The 22,108-nt window shown below is 46.8% G+C and overlaps 1 protein-coding gene across 3 annotated transcripts in view; it reads left to right on the top strand.

Moving 5' to 3' along the window:
• Positions 1 to 6,479, top strand: part of C1H1orf198 (chromosome 1 C1orf198 homolog) — a 31,365-nt gene extending 24,886 nt beyond the window's left edge. Inside the window, exons 4-5 of one of the 3 annotated variants that reach the window (XR_007721490.1) lie at positions 3,388 to 4,040; positions 4,379 to 6,479. Coding sequence is in view for 2 of the 3 variants with exons in the window: in XM_050769300.1 (XP_050625257.1) it covers positions 3,388 to 3,444 (57 nt within the window). In the remaining variant the exon portion in view is untranslated. Of the gene's footprint in view, positions 1 to 3,387 lie in introns of all 3 variants that reach the window. The other 2 variants (XM_050769313.1, XM_050769300.1) reach the window with 2 other exon arrangements.
• The last annotated feature ends 15,629 nt before the right edge of the window (positions 6,480 to 22,108 follow it).

Genomic DNA, 22,108 nt, shown 5'->3' with positions numbered 1-22,108 from the left:
GCTCTTTTTCCTCTCCCCCCTCCATCCTCCTTCCCCTGCCTCTTCCTCAGAGGAGGCCTAGGCTCAGCGTGCTGAACCACCAACACATATGCAACAAGACAAGTTTTGCGAGTTGATCTGGGCGCCCTGATTTGTGTGCCAGTTAGTGGATTCTGTGGCCCACTGCGCTTTCCCGGGTGTGGGGGCTGCTATCAGAAGAGGCCCCCGGAAGGTGCTACGCCCAGGGCTGTCACAGCTCAAGGCTGTGTTAGGCCTTCTTTTTGGGAGCTATCCATAGAGGCAATGGTCTGTTCTTTAGGATTTGGGCCAGGGGAGCTGCCTGCTGGCACGGCGGGCAGGCACACTTGGGAGGCCATACTGGGTCTTGCCCCTCTGTGGGCCTTGCTGGACTCCTGGCTGCCTTGCTGAGGAGTGAGCCCAGGATGCAGTTTCCTCCATGTTAGCCCCACCTGGCCTCCTGTGGCCCTTGAGACTCCTTGGTTCTTGTGGTTACTATTCTTTTTTTTTTTATTTTTAAGATTTTTTATTTCCATAGGTTTTTGGGGAACAAGTGGTATTTGGTTACATAAGTTTTTTAGTAGTGATTTGTGAGATTTTGGTGCACCCATCACCCAAGCAGTGTACACTGAACCCAGTTTGTAGTCTTTTATCCCACACCCTTCTCCCACCTTTTCCCCGAGTCCCCAAAGTCCATTGTGTCATTCCTATGCCTTCACATCCTCATAGCTTGGCTCCCACTTATGAGTGAGAGCATATGATGTTTGGTTTTCCATTCCTAAGTTACTTCACTTATTATTAGAATAATAGTCTCCAATCCCATCCAGGTTGCTGCAAATGCCATTAATTCATTCCTTTTTATGGCTGAGTAGTATTCCATCATATATATATATACCACAGTGTCTTTAGCCACTCATTGATTGGTGGGCATTTGGGCTGGTTCCACATACTGAATTTTAAAAGTTTTTTTATTATGATAAATATTATGATAAAATATTAATATAAAATATTATTATGATAAAATTTACCATTTTAACCATTTTACAGTATAAATTTGGTGGCATTTGAGTACGTTCTCAATGCTGTGTAACCATCACTACCATCCATCTCCAGAACTCCTTTCAGCCTGCACAACTAAAGCTCTGGACCCGTTCAACACCAACATCCCGTTCCTCCCTCCCCCGCAAGCTCCTAGCAAGCGCCATTCCACTTTCTGTTTCTGTGAATTTGACTCCTCTAGGTACCTCATATAAGTAACACCATATAGTATTTACCCTTTCGTGACTGACTTATTTTACTTAGTGTGGTGTCTTCAAGGTTCATTCATTTTGTAGCATGTGTAGAATTTCCTTCTAAGGCTAATATTCCATTGTGTGCTTAGACCACATTTTGTGTATCCACCCATCCGTCGACAGACACTTAGGTTGGCTATTGTGGTCTGTTAGGAATACTGCTGCTGTGAACGCGTATGTACGAATATGTCTTCCAGCCCCCGCTTTCCCTTCTCCTGGGTGCATACCCAGATGTGGAATTGCTGGATCACATGGTGGTTCTATTTCTACTTTTTTGAAGAACCTGCATCCTATTCGCCACAGCAGCTGCACCATTTTACATTCCCATCAACATGGGTTCGAGTTTCTCCACTCCCTTGCAAACTTGTTATTTTCTGTGTCTTTGCTAGCGCCATGCGAAGGGGTTTGAGGTGGTGTCTCGCTGTGGTTTAGACTTGCCTGTCCCTGATCATGAGTGGTGTTGAGCCTCATTTCATGTGCTGATTGGCCATCTGTGTATCTTCTTTGGAGAAATGTCCAATGGTCCCTTGCCCATTTTTAAATTTTTGGTTATTTTGTTGTTGAGTTGAGATCATCACTGATAACATTGAATGTCACCCAGAGCGGGTTTCCAGTGCTTCCATGCCTCCCTCGGCAGATGGCTGGACGTGCTGTCCTCCTGAGGAGGGAGGATCCAGCAGTGCTAGTACCTTCTCCCCACCTCGGCTCCCCATCAGCGCTCCAACCTGTGCTCCTCTTCATGTTTCTGCACCTTCTTAAGCCAGTGCTTTCAGCCCTCTCGTTTCCTGCCTCCTCCAGTACCTGCCCATCTCTCTGTTCTGTTTTCTGTCTACATCCTCCTGCCCATCAGCTCCTCCTTACAGACAGGCTGTGTTCGCTGCCTCCCTAACCAGCACTCTTCTCTGAGACTCTGCACTGGGGGCTTCCTCTGAAGGACGGATTTCCATAAAATAGGTGATAGTCCCTACTCTAAAGAGAAGCAGGAACGTGTTTCTGTGTGGGCAGTGGAGTAGGAGACAGCACATGAAATTCCTTTGAGAGAACAGATTTCTGAGAGTAAAGCACAGTGAAATGCCACTGCATTTAAGAAACTGGAAGGAAACCAGAATAAGGAAAACTGGATTGCACCTCTTCCATTCTGCATGTTTTGCCTCACTCTGCACCAGTCTCACATGCAGCCAAACTGGGCCTGAGACAGGTGTCAAGGGCAAGCCCCTTAGGCCATTGCCTGCTCTTGCCGCCATGTATGCATTTTCTGCCTGCCGGCCACTTGGAGGGCGGAGAGTCAAGGTTTCTTTGCTCAAGAGGACCTCAGCGCACCAGGTAAATGTCTGCCGGTGTTAGGCTGGAGGAAAGGGACATTGGAAACGGGCTGCTGAGTGGAAGCCAGTCAGAAGGTTTATGAAAACAGCAGCAGCTTGAGACAGCCTGTGCTCACAAGAGGGGACCTGTCAGTCAAGCCCTTTCCCCTGAAAGAAGAATGAAATTAAACCAGGCCTTGTGGTGCACACCTGGTGCATGCCTGTAGTCCCAGCTATGTGGGAGGCCGAGGCGAGAGGATCAGTTGAGCCCCGGAGGCTGAGCCTGGAGTTTGGGAAAATCACCTCATAACCTTTCACAAGATCTGAAAGAAATAAGCTTCACATTCTTTCCATGCTTTGTTTACTTTCTCAACTTTGCAAGTTCTTTTCTGTTGTGTTTGCATGTGATGTTTGTTTTATATTTGAAGGAATATCTTTATTAATTGTTCTCTTATTTAGGATGAATACATTTAAACATGGCTGTCATTCAGAAACATAAAAGATTTATAGAAAAATACAGAGACATTGTTCTTTTCTCTGTAAGGTCTGTAAGCTGCTCCCAGACGCGCCTGGGGTTGAAGAGGGGTTAGTGTTGGATGGCGGCAGAGCGTAGATTGCATTGAACTTTATTTAATCTTCTGATTTCAAGCACTGAGATAAATGGAGGTCAGGGAACCTCTGAGACAGAAGTAGGCTCTTTTATCTGGGTCGTTTTAAATGAGATGCTGTTTTTAGATTATGCATAACTGAAAAAAAAAGGCTCACGTCTGTCTTCCATGTTTTTGTCCCTTCTACAGGTCAGCTCAAGTAATGTCGTCTTGAAGACGGGATTTGATTTTCTGGACAATTGGTAAAATGTATTAGAAAAATGCCATGAAGAACCCTAAAATGTTTTCCAAAGTGGTGTGGTGGAGGAGGATAAAAAGGGCCACCTTTTCCTATGTATTTTCCTGGTTTCTTGACACTCTTTTCTTAATCATTTGGAAACTGGTCAATATTGCAGATTTTTTCTTTTTTGGTAGAACCAGATATAGATGCTATTTTCAGTGATTTGATAACAGAAGTTTTACATTTGGAATTTTTAAGGTCTGTTAATAATTCAGGAGATCTTGTAAATAAAACTTCTGTTCCCAGCTCCACCCAATTTTCCACCTCCTCAAAGGATGTATTTCCACCAAGTCACAAAAATCGTAAAAGTGATTTCCATCTCCCTCTCCATTATTTCCCCCCCCCTCCCCTTTTTAACATATGGGTTCCTTTTGAGGGGTGATTGAGGGTCATGTTATCAGCCATGACATCAGCGTGCTGGCCGTGACCCCGGAAAGATTGGCCCCCAGAGACCTTCTTAGCCAGCGCTCGCAGCTGTCCGGGACTTCTCTGGCGGAAGCCACGTCTCTCACATCATGTGCCACCCTCCACTTTCACGCCATTTCCAGGGAACAGACTGTGGGTATGTGGCAGCGTAGTCTTTAAGCTGCCCTGATACGTATTCAGAGTATGGATCGTTGTTTTTAAAAAGAGTTGCATGTTTAAAGAGTTTTGTATTAACTTTTCATTATTTTGTATCTAGATGATCAGCAGTGGGGCTACCACTTTCTTTGGTTTTGTATCCGTTTCCTCTTGGAAGTTCTTGTTGCTTATGTGACCTGTTGGTTGTTCCCCGGACTGGGCACCTGCAGGAGTCAGGGCAGATGGCAGGCGTGGCTGGAGGGCAGGGCTCTTCTGCTTAGTTGTGTTCAAGTCTTCCAGCGTGGGACTGGTAGGAGCAGTGGGCATTCTTTTTCTAAGGGCTAGCCAGGCTGCATCATGTCGGACCTTCCCCAGCCCCGACCACCACCAGAAGCAGAAGAGTGGAGTTCGCGATCACCTCAGCAGCACCCGTGGAGACCTGCGTGGTGTCATAGCAGCAGTATCTCTTGGAGCTGGTGCAGACGCCGAGGCTGCCCAGTGGTACAAGGTGGCCCACCTCCCCTAGGGAAGCTGCTGCACTCACAGGCTGCCCTGCCCCGTGGCCCTGGAGCTGTGTGACCTGCAGGAGGCATCCAAGCAGAGCCTCAAGCCCGGTATGGCGCCATCTCCACGTCGCCATCACTGCGTTCTCACCTGAAGCCTTAATCTCGGCGACCCCGGCCAGTGAGCGCTTGGTTTCAATACCAAAGTGTGTTTTTTTTTTTTAAATGTGTGTTTCATAGGACCTTCTGAAATGATTTCCAGAATATTTTATCTGGCTCCAAAATAAAGCACATCGCAACTCACCTCAACCCCTCATCACCTCCAGGAAAGTTTCTGCCAAAGCTGTGGCATAGCCAACATTTGGTTTGGTTCTTGCCAATTGCTTTATGTCCCTAAACCTCATTTGGCTCCTTGAGGTGTATTTTATCTTTCTCCTTCAGTGATTTACTGTAACTTTTCAAATATGGTTCTTTCTGTACCATTTAATTATAGTCGATATATGCGAGGCAAAAAAGGTTTCAGCACGGTGGTGAGGGGAAAGGAGCTTAGAAATCCCAGCTGGCACAGCCTGAGCAGGCGCCAGCTCCCCTTGGGGCTAACGGCACCGTTCACACAGGGATCCTCGGAATCAGCGGCCACCTGCCTCCACCTTCTGCCTGGAGAGCACGGGGCTGTTGCAGAATCTATGGTAGCAAATGTATATGTATGCGTTTGTATTCTGTAGTGTTGTTGTAGCACAGAAGAAAGACCTGTGTCTTAGACACTAGGCCAAGGTTATCTGCCTCTTCTCTTGGAAGAAATTCTGATTTTTTTTTTTCTTTTTTTGAGACAGAGTCTCGCTCTGTCACCCAGGCTGGAGTACAGTGGCGCAATCTCGGCTCACTGCAAGCTCCACCTCCTGGGTTCACACCATTGTCCTGCCTCAGCCTCCCGAGTAGCTGGGACTACAGGTGCCCACCACCACGCCTGGCTAATTTTTTTTTTTTTTTTTTTTTTAGTCGAGATGGGGTTTCACCATGTTGGCCAGGATGGTCTCATCTCCTGACCTCGTGATCCGCCCACCTCAGCCTCCCAAAGTGCTGGGATTACAGGCGTAAGCCACCACACCCGGCCAGAAATTCTAATTTCTTTCCCCCTTTCTCATAAAGCCCAATATTCTCTCCAAGTTCTTCTTGGTGCCGAGGGCTGTGGATATTATTGAAAGCTTCTGCCTCACTCAGTACCGACTGGGGCCCAGCACCTAGCAATGTTAACTCTAATAACAATGTTTCTTAATGGAATAGCCTCCTGAGATTAAATGTAAATCAAAAATTAGGAAATCTTGGAGGGAGTCCTCAAGTTGTATTGCTTTGCTCTGCTTTTTGAAGAAGGGACGGCCCGGAGGACACAGGCTCGTGTGTGCGTCTTCATCCTGCCTGACCGGCAGATCTTCCTCTGCACCTTGGGCAAAGTCTATGCAAAGATGGTTTCTTAGCTCTGCATTTGCCATGTTTTTCCTCCCATGCATCAGGAGGGAGTTTCTAAATCCAGGAGTTTATATTTATTTTTTAGAAAATACACACTTTTCAGGAGAAGCCTGAGCATGATTTTGGATTCTCCACCTCCCCCCGGTCTCTGCACCTGGGATTCAGCTCAAGGATTCAGCGTCTTCATTTTTACAAAAGTTCCCCCAAGAAATCAGCAACCAGCCTCTGTTTCATCTGGGGGCCCCTCCCTTGGCCCCCTGGGTTTGGGGGTGCAGCCCCACTGGGAACAGTGGGGGTCCGTCACCTGTCTGAGCCGCACCCTCTATGTGGATGTCAGGAACAGCCTCACTTTCTTTGGGTCTCCCTTTCTTTAATTAACCTTTTCAAAAATAATAAATTCTTACTGACGACTTGTAACTTAGTCATATTTTATACTCGTAGCCTTTAATAAAGCCATTTTAAAAATGCTATTTGTGTCTCTGATGGGCCTCTGCTGGTGTCAGGAAGCCTGTGGAGATGATTGCAGTTGAACGCAAAAGAGAAAAAGGGGCTCGTGTTAGTGAAAGCTAGCTTAAGCCACTTCCCGAAGCCTGCTTTGCAGTCTTGGTGTGGTCCCCTCTGCAGGTTTGTGGGAGGTGATGGCTCCTAGCAGGAGGGGTGGGCTCTGTCCTGGGGGGCGCTTGCACAGCCCTTGGGCAAAATGGAAGCGTTGGCAAGGCTTTCCAGACAAGCTTATGGTATTGGGTGAGTGGCTCTGAAAAGCTGCCTCCCTGAAAGCTTTCATGTTGCATCTAGTTAAAGCTGATTTTTGGTGGGAGGATGGGGAATAGAAATGCAAAATAAAATATGGCCAGTCAGTCCTATTCCATTCATTAAAGTGTAGATGGTAAATTACCAACTTTAGATTAAGGAGATGTCAATTTCCCATATTAAATAAGCTTTTAAGGCTAAAAATGGTGAAAAATGCTGACCTAGGTTGGCAGACTTCTTCTAACTTATGCACAGTGGGACCTTGCTGCTTTCGGGACTGGACATTTCTGGGAGAGTGAGTAATTGCACCTGCCGACTTAGTAGCATATAGTATTTGTGATGAAGTTTGTGGGTCGTCAGTGTTGGATGATTCTATCTATACATTATGAGAGGAAACAAAACAAACAAGCTTCTAGGTTTGGCAGTAACTGAGTATGTGTTATTAACACGTCTTTTAAAAAAGTGTTTCTATGCAAGAGGGAGGAGCCGCTAACATAGAGGCCAAACCTACCTGGGTGTATTCAGCACTTCGCAGCCAGGGAGGGAAAATGCTGAATCCGGGGGTGCAAGAATGCTAGTTGTTGCGGGGTGGGACTATTCGTGGCCTTTTCTGGCAGTTTTTTTTTTTGTTCCAAGGCAGTCTTCTGATGAACTTGCCAGCTTTCTGTGAACATGGGTACCAACAGGGAGCTCCCTAGGAGGAAATCAGTGATTCTGAATCACACCCAAACTTGGGTAGAAAACAAGTGGGCAACCCTGGATATAAGATAAACTTTTAAAATTAAGAGCAGGGTATTGGTTTGCTAGGGAGGCATAACAAAATGCCACTGGCTGGGTGGCTTCGACAGAAGCTTATTTTCTCACAGTTCTGGAGGCTGGAAATTCGAGATAAAAATGTCAGCAGGGTTGGTTTCTGAGGCCCCTCTTCCTGCTGTGTCCTCACCAAGGTTGTTCCTCAGTCTGTGCTGTGTCCAAATCTCTTCTTATAAGGACATCAGGCCGGGCGCGGTGGCTCAAGCCTGTAATCCCAGCACTTTGGGAGGCCGAGGCGGGTGGATCACGAGGTCAGGAGATCGAGACTATCCTGGCTAACATGGTGAAACCCCGTCTCTACTAAAAATACAAAAAAAAACTAGCCGGGCGTGGTGGCGGGCGCCTGTAGTCTCAGCTACTTGGGAGGCTGAGGCGGGAGAATGGCGTGAACCCGGGAGGTGGAGCTTGCAGTGAGCCGAGATCACGCCACTGCACTCCAGCCTGGGAGACACAGCGAGACTCCGTCTCAAAAAAAAAAAAAAAAAAAAAAAAAAAGGACATCAGTCGTACTGGATTAGGACCCACCCTAGCCACCCCATTGTAACTTAATTACCTGTCTGATGGCCCAGACTCCAAATAGTCACATTCTGAGATATTGGGGGTTAGGACTTCAACATAAAGGAATTTGGGGTGGAGGAGGGACAATTCAGTTCCTAACAAGCAGCAATTTGAACTAGAAACAAAAAAATACCCCTCATAATGGCAGGCACAAATACAGCGTCCAGGAGTCAATGTAAGCGCACACACTTCTTTAAGGAAAACTCTAAAAGTTAAATAGAAAAATTAGAAGAAGATCTGATTAATCTTGGATGGGTAACAATATTTGAAAAGTTACTTCCCAAATAATTTCATAAAGTTAGTGCAACTTTCTTTCTTTTATTCTTTTTTTTTTTTTTTTTTTTTTTTTTTTGAGGCAGAGTCTCGCTCTGTCGCCCAGGCTGGAGTGCAGTGATGCGATCTCGGCTCACTGCAAGCTCCGCCTCCCGGGTTCACGCCATTCTCCTGCCTCAGCCTCCTGAGAGTTAGTGCAACTTCAATAAAAATTCCAGTTGGATAGTTTTGAGAAATCAGATAAATTAAGTTACAAACACAGAACTAGTTCACTAAAGAAGTGAGGGAGGGGTGGCTTGCTCTGTGATGAAAGCATGTTACAGGGCCATGGAATTACAGTTTGTGGGTATTGGTGCAAGAACAGACAACTGGAGGAATGAAACAGGATGGAGAGCTCAGGGACAAAGCCATGTGTCTTTGGGAACCTGATTTACAATCAAAATGGCACCACAAACTGGCAGGGGAAAGGAAGGATTCTCACTATATGGGTGGATGAATTTGCACAGAGAGATGTAAATGTGGGTTCCTTCCCCACACTATGTAGAAGGTGAGTTCTACGGATTAAAGACCAGATTGTCATAGGTAAAACTGTAAAGCTAATAGAGGAAAAAAGCTTGTGACTTAGGGCAAGAAAGGTCCTTAATAAAACTTCAAAAGCACAAACCATAAAGCAAAACAACCTGATTACATAAAAGTTTAGATTTTTATCAGTGAAGATGGATAGAGTTAATTAGCTGAGAGAATGGAGAAGATGTTTGCTATGTCAATTCCGATAAAGCACAAGCATCAAGAACATAGAGGGCACTCCTGTAAATTAACAAAAGGAGGTCAGTGATCTCAATGGAAAATTAACAGAGAAAATCCTAAAGACCGTCAGTCTATGAAAAGGTGCTAAAAATAACTGGTAGAGAAAATAAAATAGAGAGCTGTATCATGCCAAGTTTTGGCAAAAATGGGATAAAGCAGTGGTTCTCAACTGCAGAGACTTCCCCCACCCCAGAGGGTATTTGGCAGTGTCAGGGGACATTTTTTATTGTTACAGCTGGGGAGGGAGGTGCTACTGGCATTCGGTGGATAGAGGCCAGGAATGCTGCTAAACATCCTATAGTCCACAGGGTATTTCCCCACAACCAAGAATTATCCAGCTCCGAAGGGTAATAGGGTCAAGGCTGAGAAATCCTGAGGTGGAGGAACTGTGCAGCTAGCATATCAAGAGTAATCTGGTACTATTTTGCCAGATTATTTATACGTATATCCTGTGACCCCACAATTTCCCACATATATATCCCTTAGTAGTTCTCACACAGCTACTTAAGGGACCTGTTCATTGTACGGGGCTGTTCACTACAGTGCTGTTCATTTGTGGGAGTTGGAAGCAAGCTGGATGGGAGGAAGGAGGGCTAGGTGCACCCACACCATGGAGTATTAGGTACCAATTAACAGCAATGAATTCGATGTATACATAGAAATATGGATGGATCTGAACAAGCATATTATTGGAAAAAGGAAAACACAAAATGGAATATTGTCTTAGTCCCTTTTCTGTTGTTTATAACAGAAGAACTGAAATGGGGTAATTTATAAAAGAAAGGTATTTATTTCTTACAGATATGGAGGCTGAGAGGTACAAGATTGAGGGGCTGCATCTGGTGAGGGCCTTCTTGCTGGCGGGGACTCTCTCCGGAGTCTCGAGGTGGTGCAGGCTATCACATTGTGAGGGGACTGAGTGTGCTAGTGTGCTAGCTCAGGTCTCTCTTCCTCTTATAAAACCATGAGTCCCACTCCCATGGTAACCCATTAAATCAATCCATTAATCTGTTAGTCCATGAGATTAGTCCACCATAAGGACAGTGCCCTCATGATCCAATCATCCTTTAAAGGCCTCACCTCTCAATAGAGCCACATTGGGGATTAAATTTCAGCATGAGTTTTGGGTGGGGGGGGGACATTAAAAGCATAGTATATATAGCAACATCACTTGCGTAATTTTAAATATATGCAAATAAACAAGATATATTTAACAGAATAGAATGGTAGCCTATGGGAGGAATAGGGGTGGAAATAAAGGTGGCAGGAAAAAAATATAACAGAGGGGTCTTAAGTGAACCAATGGTAATCACGTGCTAGTAGGCGCCCACTTACAAAGAAATTCGATATTGTGCATCACCTAAGTCTGTTGCTGAGCTCTCACATGAGACAGGAGTCTCATTTATTTAGCCAGCTTATTAGATCAGAGGTGGTCCTTGGCTGACATTGATTCAACATTTTGTGACTTGGCTGTTTGGCTGCAGTTGGTGTCACTCTCGATAGTTGTGTGACTCTATAGTTCATCAGCTGACATGTGTAAAGGTTAGTGGATCAATGCAAGTGGGACCTGGTGCCTGTTCCTTGGGGACAGAAGTCACACAGGCTGTGTGAGGTGGGGCAGGGCACTCTGCAAAGGAAGAAATGATTTCATCAATTGGCCAGTGGCTTCACCACAGCAACCTGAAGTTTACTCCAACGAAGTTTGTCATGCAATAAAATCATAGACAATAATGTGTGAGGATTTCTGAAATTATTTTAAGTTTTCTAACTACATTACAGAACGTGTTGGAAAATATAGTCGAGTGCGTTAACACAATACCAGCATTTTAAAGCATTTTATTATGAAAATAGTCAAGTCCAAATGAAAGGCATGTATCTCACAGGGACAGCCCAGATTGGAAATGAGATCCAAATGCAAATCTGGAAACCACATGGGCCCTGGCAGTTCTTTTTGTGTCATGCTCTCTGTTTCCCTCCCTCAACCCCCTCATTTCGTTCTCCTTCCCTGATTCATCCAGCCCCAGAATTATAATACTGTAATGTATTTTTTATTCATAGTCTTACTGTGTTGCAGCCTGGTGCTGGGTACTGGGGATTCAGCAGTGTATAATACAGACATAGTTGCTACCCTCATGGGGCTTATATTCTAGTGGAGGAGACAGACTAAATATATGACTACACAAACAATTTTATAGTTGAAAGTTCTTAAAAGAGGATTTCTGCTTCTGGCAATGACAGAGCAATTGGGACAAGGCTTACCCTCTTGTTATAAACAACTAGAAAAGTGTACAAAGTATGTGAAACAACTCTTTATAGACTTTGGACAACAGACAATGTAGAACTGTGATCCTTGGGAGAGAGGACATGAATGAGATAAGCCTTATGATTGTCACGGCTTTCTGGCTTGAGACATTTTCTCGATTGTGTTGTAGGAGGTGAGGATTCTAAGCACAGCACGCAAGTTTCTCTGAGCTGAGGAGAATGAGTTTGGGCACAAAAAGGAGGCTGGGATTTGCATGAGGGAACTGTGCAGAAAAAGAGCTCCAGAAATATGCATTGGAGTCTCCTTGAGAGTGTTGGCAGTAATTTCTGGACTGTAGCATAGGAGTGGGGGAGAAGTACAGACAGAGCCTGGCAGTTTTGCTTTGCTAAGGAGGATGAGTTTGAAGTTGGGGAGGCCAAAGGGGCTAGAATAGACAGGGCAGAGTTCCAGAAAGGAACGTTTCCAGAAATTTGCATGGAGATTTCCTAAATCTTTGGCCAAAGACCAATCTGTACATGTGTGAAACTTTAGTGCCTGGACAACATCAACTTCCAACGAAGCAACAGTTATCAGGGAGCTACAAAAATGAATAATTCCCAGAGTTTACATGAGGCCAAGAATCACTCAACCTCCCTCCAGCCACAGTGCAAACCAGGTTGCATATGTGGGGCTCTCATCAGAGATGCTAGAAGGGCCATGCATTAGAAGTGGGGTTAACTTTGCCTTAGAATAAAGAGTAGTCTAGATCTACCCTAAAAGAGTTTTGAAACAAGGCATGAAAGTATTAAACCGACTCACAAATGACTTAGTTGCTACCAGAATAGGCCCAAAACCCTTTATAAAAATATCACAATGGACCGGGCATGGTGGCTCGCGTCTGTAATCCCAGCACTTTGGGAGGCCGAGGCAGGTGAATTGTTTCAGGTCAGGAGTTCGAGACCAGCCTTACCAACATGGTGAAACCCCTGTCTCTACTAAAATACAAAATATATATATATATATTAGCTGGGCCTGGTGGCAGGTGCATGTAATCCCAGCTACTAGGGAGGCTGAGGCAGGAGAATTGCTTGAACCCAGGAGGTGGAGGTTGCAGTGAGCTGAGATCGTGCCACTGTACTCCAGCCTGGGCAACAGAGTGAGACTCAGTCTCAAAAAAAAAAAAAAAAAAATCACAAAATGTAGCACTAAACAACATTAAATTCGCAATGTTCAGCAACCAATCAAAAATTACTTACTGACTAAGCAAGAAAATGTGACTCATACACAGGAGAAAAGTCAACTGATAGACCAACCCAGAAGTGACAGAGATGAGGAATTAGCACACGGGAGATTAAAACAACTGTGATAAACATTATGCAAATGCTCAAGGATGTGAAGTAAAATGTGAAGATGATGAAGAGGATAATGGAAGCTGAAAGGATAAAGCAATATATAAAATAAAAATTTCCTATATCAGATTAAAATTAGATGACACACTGCAGAAATTATTGAGCTAAAAGACATAGCAATAGAATCTGTCCAAAGTGAAGGACAGAAACCAAAAGATTGGGAAAAAGAGGAATAATTCCTCATTATCATGTGGGGAAATATTACAAGATCTAATGTATGAGTAATGAGAGTCCCAGAAAGAAAAGAGAGAGAGGAAGGGATCAAAAAATTTGAAGAAATAATGGCCAAACTTTTTCAAAATGTGGGGGTGATAAAAATTATAAACTTACAGAAGAAGTTCAATGAACCTGAAGTAGGGTAAACACACACACACAAACACACACACACACGAACATACCAAAGCATGCTACAAATAACTGAAAATCAATAATAAAGAAAATCTATAGAACAGCTAGAAAAAAAAAAAGACCTATGAAGTACAGAGAAGGAAAAAAAATACAAAAATGACTACAGATGTTTCACCCCCAAATATACAAGCTTAAAGTAAGTGGAACATTTCACTCTGTCACCCAGGCTGATATGCAGTGGCATGATCATGGCTCACTGTAGCTTTGACCTCCCTGGGCTCAGGTGATCCTCCCACCTCAGCCTCCTAAGTAGCTGGGACTACAGGTACACACCACCATGCCTAGCTAATTTTCTTTCTTTTTTTTTTTTTGACATGGGGTTTCACCATGTTGCCTAGCCTGGTCTCAAACTCCTGGGACCAGCCTACCCAAGATGGTGAAACCTCATCTCTACTGAAAATACAAAAATTAGCCAGGTGTGGTGATGCACGCATGTAATCCCAGCTACTGGGGAGGCTGAGGCAGGAGAATTGCTTTTACCCGGGAAGCGGAGGTTGCAGTGAGCCGAGATCGTGCCTCTGCACTACAGCCTGGGTGACAGAGCAAGACTGACAAAAATAAATAAAAAAATTTTTTAAAGCCTACTATTTGATGTCTACAAGAAAAACACTTAACATTTCAAGTGGGAGCTTCGGGGGACACCTTGGAAAGAGGCCTGTTGGCTGGTCTGAGCCCTTCAACTGGAGAGCCCTGGGTTCGTTTCTTTCCTACCTTGAGGGTTTGCATCCAGTTTTTGTTGGGAAAAGGTTCTGGTGAAAAGACATAAAGGTGGAAGACCCCTGGGCAGTGAAAATGTTCGAGTTGCTTCCACGGTTCTTATTCTCTGTCTCTGAGCAGTTCTCCAGCCCCTTTGAGTCGGCCTTGTGGATCCTCATAGCTGCCCCAGCTTAGGAGTAGCCTGGCAGGAGTTACCTGTCCTGCCATTTGACAGACCGAGCTGTCCCAAAGAGCTGCCACCGGCCATATGCAGCTACTGAGCAATTGAAATGGGGCTAGTGCTAACTGAAGTGTATGGAAGTGTAAGGTACACACAAGATTCCCAAGACTTAGTATGAAAGAAGGCAAAATATTTCATTGATATTTTTGTTATGTTGATTACATGTTGAAATGATATTCTGGATATATGGGATTAAATAAAATATAACATCAATGAAAATTAATTTCACTTGTTTCTTTTTACACTTTAAATGTGGTTACACCTATGTGATAAAAATCACATATGTGGCTTGCATTATATTTCTGCTGGACAGCACTGCATAGAGCTTCACCCCCTTTTGGAAGGCCTTCTGTACATTCTTTCATTTGACTCATATCACGGCTCTATGTTAGGGTTAATGTACCTATTGTATGAAAATGAGTCATGTAGGCAGAAGACTGAAGTCTTGTCCCCACTTACTTCTGCGACTTTGAATAAGTCTGTTTTCTTCTCTATAACACAGATGTAATCATCCCTTCCCTGCCAGCCCCATTGGGTTCTCAGGAGACCAAGTTAGGAGACTCTCAGGGAGTAGAGTTGGTGTTCTTATTCTCATGACGGGGAAGGGAGAGCATATGCCCCGAGAAGTGAACTAGCTTGTCCAGGCTGGGCACAAAGCATATCCCCCTGGGCCAGCGTCATTTCTCTCCAGCAGGGATTCCACCACTAACCTTTCAGGGCCATGTTCCCTTCCACCCACTGCTCCATCAAGTCATCAGATTCATTTGACAGGAGAGGCCCCTGCAAAGGGCAGGTTTGCCTTTTGGCCCACCCCAACCTTTAGGGATTGTGAGCCAGGAAAATAAACAAGATCGACCTCAAAGAAGCGTACAAAATGGGCCTTGGGCCAAGCAGCTTATTTATGCTGCAGCTTTTCTTCCAAATAGCCGATGGGTTTTGAATCTTTACCAGGCTATTTCTTCCAATGACTCCTTCACCCCTTCAAAAAAATGATGACCATATTTCTCTCTGTTTTCCAGTTGAAGAAATAGAAGAACATAGAGGCTGAATGTTCTATTCAGAGGCATCCAGCCAAACAGCTGCAGAGCCAAGAGCAGCATCCCAGGGCCAGGGGAGTAGGACCAGTGAGGTAAAAAGCAGAGTTGTATGCAGGAGGCAGAGATTGAGCAGCTGGCTGAGAGCAGCCCGTGGGGAGGGGGTGGACAGGCTGGCTGCTGCCCAGACCCAGGGGCTTCTTCAGAGACATGGTGCACAGATGAGTGGCCATGACTTTCATATGAATGAGTTCAATGAATGAGTTCTCATTCAATGAATGAGCGGTCTCTTAACCACAGATAGGCTGGGCACATTCTCTGCTTTGGGGGTCAGAAGTCCTTTTCCTGGGTGAGATGGCTTCCCTGTGGTAGATTCAGGCCTCATGCTGCACTCAGCTTCTCCCATGTCTAATGGCAATGCTGACCACTGACTGTGCCAGTGTCAGGGCCTGGAGGATCACGTGGCCTTGGCAGAGCATGATGTGGGTTTGATTGTTGCCGGAAAGCAGGTTGAAGCCATCCAGAAAACAGCCACATTCTCTGTAGTGTGGTTTCTAAAAGAGCATCACTGACTGCTCACATTTGGGGTAGGGGTGGGGTCGTGGATGGGAAGACACAGGGAGTGGCAGGAGGGGTGAGCCAGTCTCAGTGACCAAAAAGTGCCTGGGCCCTACACGCCTTGAATCTTAGATCTGAGCTCCAGGGGCCTTGGCACGGTGTGTGCCTGGGCACGGTGTGTGCCTGCTCCACACTCAGCTCTCTTTCCTTCTAGAGCACAAGATTAAGAACACGGGGGTCTCCAATCCTCAGTTGCTTGTGGGACCCTCCTGGACAGCACCTCTAGTCTCAGCTTGGGGAGCTCCAGGTGAGGGTATGCAGGAGGGTGGGGGGTTAAGAATGGACTTTGAGTTGCACAGACTGAGATTCCTTCCCAGCCATGTGATGTGATGGATTCTATCATCTCTCTCAACCTCACAGGGTTGTTGAGAGGATTGAATAAAATAGCTGTTAACATAACGCCCGGCACACAGTAAGTGTGCCATCAGTGACAGTTGTTGTTTTATCAGCAGTTGCACAATGAATCGGGGGCAGCTGGAGGTGAGGGGGCAGAAGGTGGCTCCCTGTGCCAGTGCCCCAAAAGGCTTCTACATAGCTAGCCAGACCCTTGTCCTCCTTCTTTGCCACCACCTCTGAGGCCATGCCTGTCCACTGAAGAGGGTGCCATGCCTTTGATGACTTTGCTCCCATTTCCAGGCCCCTCTTGCTGTGCTCTTTCTTGTGCATGCCACCTGACTCTGCCAGCTCCCTGCAGTGGGATTCGCTACCTCTGTTTTTCTGACTCCCCAGGGGCTGACTCCAGAGGGGGTGTCGAGTGCCTGGACCTAAGTTATGCTCAAGTTCCCTCCAACACGCCAGCTCCCACCCTCCAGCTCTCATTCTACTCAGCTCTTCCTCCAGGTGCATTCTGTGCCTGGCAGCACCAGAACAGGGGTAGTGGATGAGGACAGTGGCTGAGAAGCCCTCCTGGCCTTGGGCAGCTGGAGAAGCAGGTGCCCAGTGTTGCTCCTGGCAGACTAGCCCTGCATACTCTGGTTTCTGTCTTCCAGCCCTTGCATACCCAGCTCTGCTCTCCCTGGGGCCTTTGCCCTCCTCCAACATGGGCTCTTGCACAGGTAGTGCACTGAGGCAGACGGTGCAGTTTTAGGGCCCCATGGGAGGCAGGCAGAACAGCTGATTTCTCCTGGAATCACTCACTTTCCTTGCATCAGCCTGCATCCCAGACTCAGTCAGCACTGATGCAGGGTTTCTGTGATCAATAAATAGCCTGCACTTTGGACAGTTTCTCTCCACTTCTCCTCATGGCCAGAATCCCAAATCCCTTGGGATTCTAGGCACAGCCACTTTTGCAATGCCATTTAGGAAAATGTGCTATTACGTGAATGACCTGCTTTCTAGAACTGGACCACTCATGAAAATCCTCCCCTACCCATTGGTTATGTCCTGTCAGGGGCGCAATTACAAATTGCTTCAATTACCCCAGAAAGAGTTTCCATTTCTAAGTGCCTTCTTATCAGTAAGTCACATAAGACATGTGACTTAACTTTTCTCTTTCCCAAGTTCCTCATCTGTAATACGGGTAAAACAATAGTTTTGTGTCATATGGTTGGTATGAGGACAAAAGGAATAACACTGGCAGGCACAGTCAACAGAGACTGGCACGTAGCGGAAACCTCACCTGTGTTGTTTGTCATTATCAGGGAGCTCATTATCAAAGCAGCCCGAAAGCAAACTCTGGTGCCCTTTCCTTCCCCTGAAACTCGGTGACAGCTGCATCCTATAGCTTGGAGAGTTGCTTACAGTTTTGTTGTATCAGTGTCTGTCTTATGTAGCAAATGCAAATCAGAAGCAGGGATAGAGGTTTAATGTCCTCCAGGCATTAGGGTTACAACATGTCCTTTCTCCCCACAGCCTCCTGATTCTTTGCTCAGCAAACTGCCATCTACCCTGAAACACATCTCCTGACTGGTGACTCATATAGCTATTTTTGGATTTTCTAGATTAAACTGTAATAAAAATCGACATAGATAGCCGTCTCTGCTCTCTATGATCTTAATAATCAAGTCATTTTACAAAGCACATTCATCTTCCGGCTGCCAGATAAAAGCATCCTTGACTTGCATGTCCAGTAGACCACCAGCTCCTTGAGAGTCAAGGCTCTGCCAGGCTTGCAGAATGTCCGGTCTCTGGAGCAGTGTCTGGCACCTGGTAGGCATCACTTCTGCTGGCCTTGCTGCTGCCAGATGGCTCTGGCAATTCATGTCCTCCCTCTGCACATCCTTGAAAACCCTATATGTTTGTGGGGGGCTATCTGGGGCTATCTCCATGGCAGGGCAACAAGAGAGACCATCGTGAGAGCCACTGGCCCATCCACTGCCTGGAGTGCAAACTGGACACCCAGAAGCTAGCTGGGCCTGAGCTGGACATTTAGTGCCAGAAAGTGAGTCATTGCCCCTAAGAAGAAGGCCTTAGGGAATGGTGGAGATATTGTCCAAAGAAGGGAAGAGGAATTCTAGAGGTAGTACAGTTGCAGAAAAAAAAGAGCATTATTTCCCCAGTGAATACAGTTGACCTAATAAACCGGTTTCATTAGTTTAGCTCAGGCTATAATTTGGGCCTGAAAAATACCCCTTCTATTTACTATGTGACTTTTTTGGGACCCTGTGGCCTGGTGGAGATGAGACCTTGAGGATGAGACCTTCTACTCTCTCTCCAAGCCCAGTGTCTTCGTGGAGGCAGCAGTTCCTAGACAAGTCTGTTGGCATCCAATACCTGGCTGACCCTGAGCCACTCTCCCAGGGGCATGGGACTTCAAGCCATGGATGCAAGCCTTAAAAGTGTGAGGGGGCACAAGGGGGTCTCACTGGGGTTCTTGATTCAGGGGGGGTGCTCACTGGAGTTCTTGATTCGGCGGGGGCCTCACTGGAGTTCTTGATTCAGGGGTGAATGAAGTCCAGATTAGAATCAACACAGGGAAGTTTCCATTCTCCAAGGCTCTCGAAAGGCTCTGAAATCTATCAGGCAGATGGAGGCAGTGGAAGAGAGATAAAAAGGCTCTGGGTTTGGAGTTCTGAAGTCCAGTCCTGCTCTGCACACTATTAGCCACGTGTCACCTGCTCAGGGAGACAGAGGAGACAGGAACTAACCCGCAGTCCACAGGTGGTCAGGGAGTCTGCGCACGCTCTGAGATGACACACACGTTCTTATGTGTCTGTGCATGTACTGGAGGAACAGACTCATAACTTTTTTTAACCAGATTCTCAAAGGGGTCCCTGATTCAGAAAAGTGAGAACCACTCCACAGAGGGCCTGCTGAGATTCTGACCGTCACAAGCCTTCTGAAGTTCTAAATGGTGCTCCTGTCAGTCCCCTCCGTGGGGCTCTATGCTGTAGAGGCAAAGCCATGTGTCCTCGTCCTGCCCTGAGCCTGGCAGTGTGACTGAGAGGGGAAGCCAGGATGGGGTTCCTGTTGGATCCCACATGTGTTTCCTCCCTGGCTTGTGGAAGAAAACGCGTTCTCCAATGTGCTGTGCTCTTCCTAATTGGAGGCAGAAGCTCTGTTAGAACCGTTTCCTTTGGCTCGCTGTCCAGAGGCTCTGGGCGTCTCCGAGGATGGATGCAGTCTGGATCAACGTCTCCAGCACCCCGTTACTGGGCAGGATCTGGTCCAACTTTGGCACCATATCAGGGGTGGTGGCTGCCCAAGCCTCAGGGCCCATTTGCTGGAGGAAAAAGACACCACCTGTGACATTTCACAGTCCATGACACTCTCGATCTTCTAGATACACAGGGACAGTTTTGTCAGCTTTCTCTCCGAAACCTTATTGTCTTTAGGTGGGGTCAGAAATTCATAAATGGGCAGTTTGGGTCCTGGGGAATTCAGTCAAACGAACTGGGCAAGGTAGGCAACAAATCTCTGCTGATGGAGCTCTTTGACTTCTTGCCCTCTTGCCCCAGGCACCGCCAACCTTTTCGGGGGAAGACCCAGACCAGGCCACCAAGGTCAGCCACCAGGATGTGGAGCTAGAAAAAGAAATGCTTAAATCTCCAGAGGCAAGTGACCTGAAGTGTGTGGTCCCCCGGCTTTTCCAGAGATAAAGGTCCCTGTGAGCAGATCTCACCACAGGCTATTTCTAGAAATCCAGGCCAAACCCATCCTTGGCCCACCGGGCTGGACTGCAACCGCCGCCAGGGCTGCTGCTGCTCTGAAGGGTTCACGCTGTTGGACAGCTCATTTTTTGGTATATACTTTGCTTCTTCCGGGCCTCTTCTCCCCTCTTTTAAAAAAGGCCTGCTTATTTATTTAGAGATGGATTCTCACTCTTTTTGCCCAGGCTCGAGTGCGGTAGGGCGATCTCCGCTCACTGCAACCTCTGGGTCCTGGGTTCAAGTGATTCTCCTGCCTCAGCCTCCTGAGTAGCTGGGACTGCAGGCCTACACAACTATGCTTGGCTAATTTTTGTATTTTTAGTAGAGATGGTGTTTCACCACGTTGGCCAGGGTGGTCTCGAACTGAAGTACTGACCTCAAGGGATTCACCTGCCTCGGCATCCCAAAGTATTGGGATTACAGGCGTGAGCCACCGTGCCTGGCCACCACACCTGGCCCCAATTTAAATATTCATTTGGCAGGAGAGGTGGGGAGTTTTATTTTCCCACCCAAAGGCTTCACAGTTAATACCCTGTCAGCTGCAAGCGGCCTCCCTCGCTGCCGGAACCCGGCTCTTCCCGTGGACAGAGGCAATATTGTCCCTGGATGAGATGAACGAGCAGGGCTCTCCCAGAACATCCAGGCTCCTAAGCCCTGTGCCATGAACGACCTCCACATCACTGACGCTGGCTTTTCCATCCGCCTGGCCTGGCCCTGGCCAAGTCACAGGAGAAGGAGGAGCCAAGTTTCAGAGGAAAAGAAATGGAATGAGTGCTTTTCCACCACATGGGCATAATTGTGTGTTGGATGAATTTTCCCATTTCCATCATTGCAAAAGATCTTGCAATGATCTTGAAAAGACAAATTGCCAGTGTCTTGATGCCTGCTGTCACCTGGACCCAGGAGTGGGATGCTGGGGAGTCATTATCCCTGGTATTTGTAGACAGCTGTGCAGTTTGCCATGACAGCCCTCCTGTGACTTGGACAGTATTGGTAGTAGGCAGGGGCCTTATAACCGTCTCATGGTACAGAAGCCCCTCTGCCCACATCCTCCTTGTTCAGGGCCTCATCCCTCCCCCCCACCCACTTGGCTCTTCTGAGACCCTTGGTTCATCTTCTTTCAATTGCCAGGCCCTCCATCCTCTCCTGGATTTCCTGGTTTCTTTCTTTCCGCATCTATGTCTTTCCTTCCATCTGAAATCCCTTGGCTGCCGGGGCCTCCTGCTAAAGCTTAGCGTGAATGTTTCATGCCCTGACTCCCATTGTCTGTCTGCTCCTGCCTCCTGGCTGCTGAGCAGAGCTGGAGAGAGGTGTGGCCAAGGCTTTGCAGTCCCTGATCTGTTCCTAGCCTCACTTTCCATGGCAGCTGGTCTCTCGTGTCCTTCCTAAGCCCCCATACCACCCCCAGGGTCCTCTCTCCAGGACTTTCTTCTCACCTTTCCTCTAGAAATGGAGGCTCCAGACCGGCCTGGGCCCTCCTCTCCTGCTCTGGCGCTCTCTGTCATGCCTGCACTGGGTGACTTGGGCAAGCTGCCTTGCTTCTCGTGGTGCACTTTCTTCATCTGGAACGTGGGTGTGATGATGCTTCCGACTCTTGGGCTCTTGGGAGGGTCACACAGGAAGCAGGAGAAAGGCCTGGCTCCAAGAACAACAGCTGCTTTATTGGGGCCACCTTTGGACCCAGCGCTGTCTGTTCAAACCTGGTCCTCCATGCAGCCTCTTCAGCTTCTCTCTCCCATTCATGAGGACGGCTTCTCCCCATTAGCCCCAAGAAGCCACCCACCCACCTGCCAGCTCATGCCTGAGCTCCCCTACTCTACCTTCTGCCCTGCCTTACGTGCTATGTACTATTTTCCTTATTTATGCAAATGTATGGGGGCTCTACTGCCCCAGGCTCTTCCTTGTGTAGCCTTGAATCCCTTCTTTTTTTTTTTTACCCTTTTTTGTCATCCCCACCACCCCAAAGTAAACTGAAACAATGCTTCCTTCTGTTCAAATAGTGTATCAGTTATCTATTGCCACACAACCCTGCATCAAAACAACATCAGAATTCCATGGCTTAGAACAATAGGCATCTATTTAGCTCCTAGATCCCTGGGCCAGGGATTGGGGGTCTCAGCAGAACTGTTCTGGACTCATTCTCCATCATGTGTCTGCAATCA

The sequence above is a fragment of the Macaca thibetana genome, chromosome 1 (genome assembly GCF_024542745.1).
Source record: "Macaca thibetana thibetana isolate TM-01 chromosome 1, ASM2454274v1, whole genome shotgun sequence".
Classification (NCBI taxonomy): domain Eukaryota; kingdom Metazoa; phylum Chordata; class Mammalia; order Primates; family Cercopithecidae; genus Macaca; species Macaca thibetana.
Note: the sequence above shows the minus strand (reverse complement) of the source record. Positions and strands in the feature narration are given on the sequence as shown.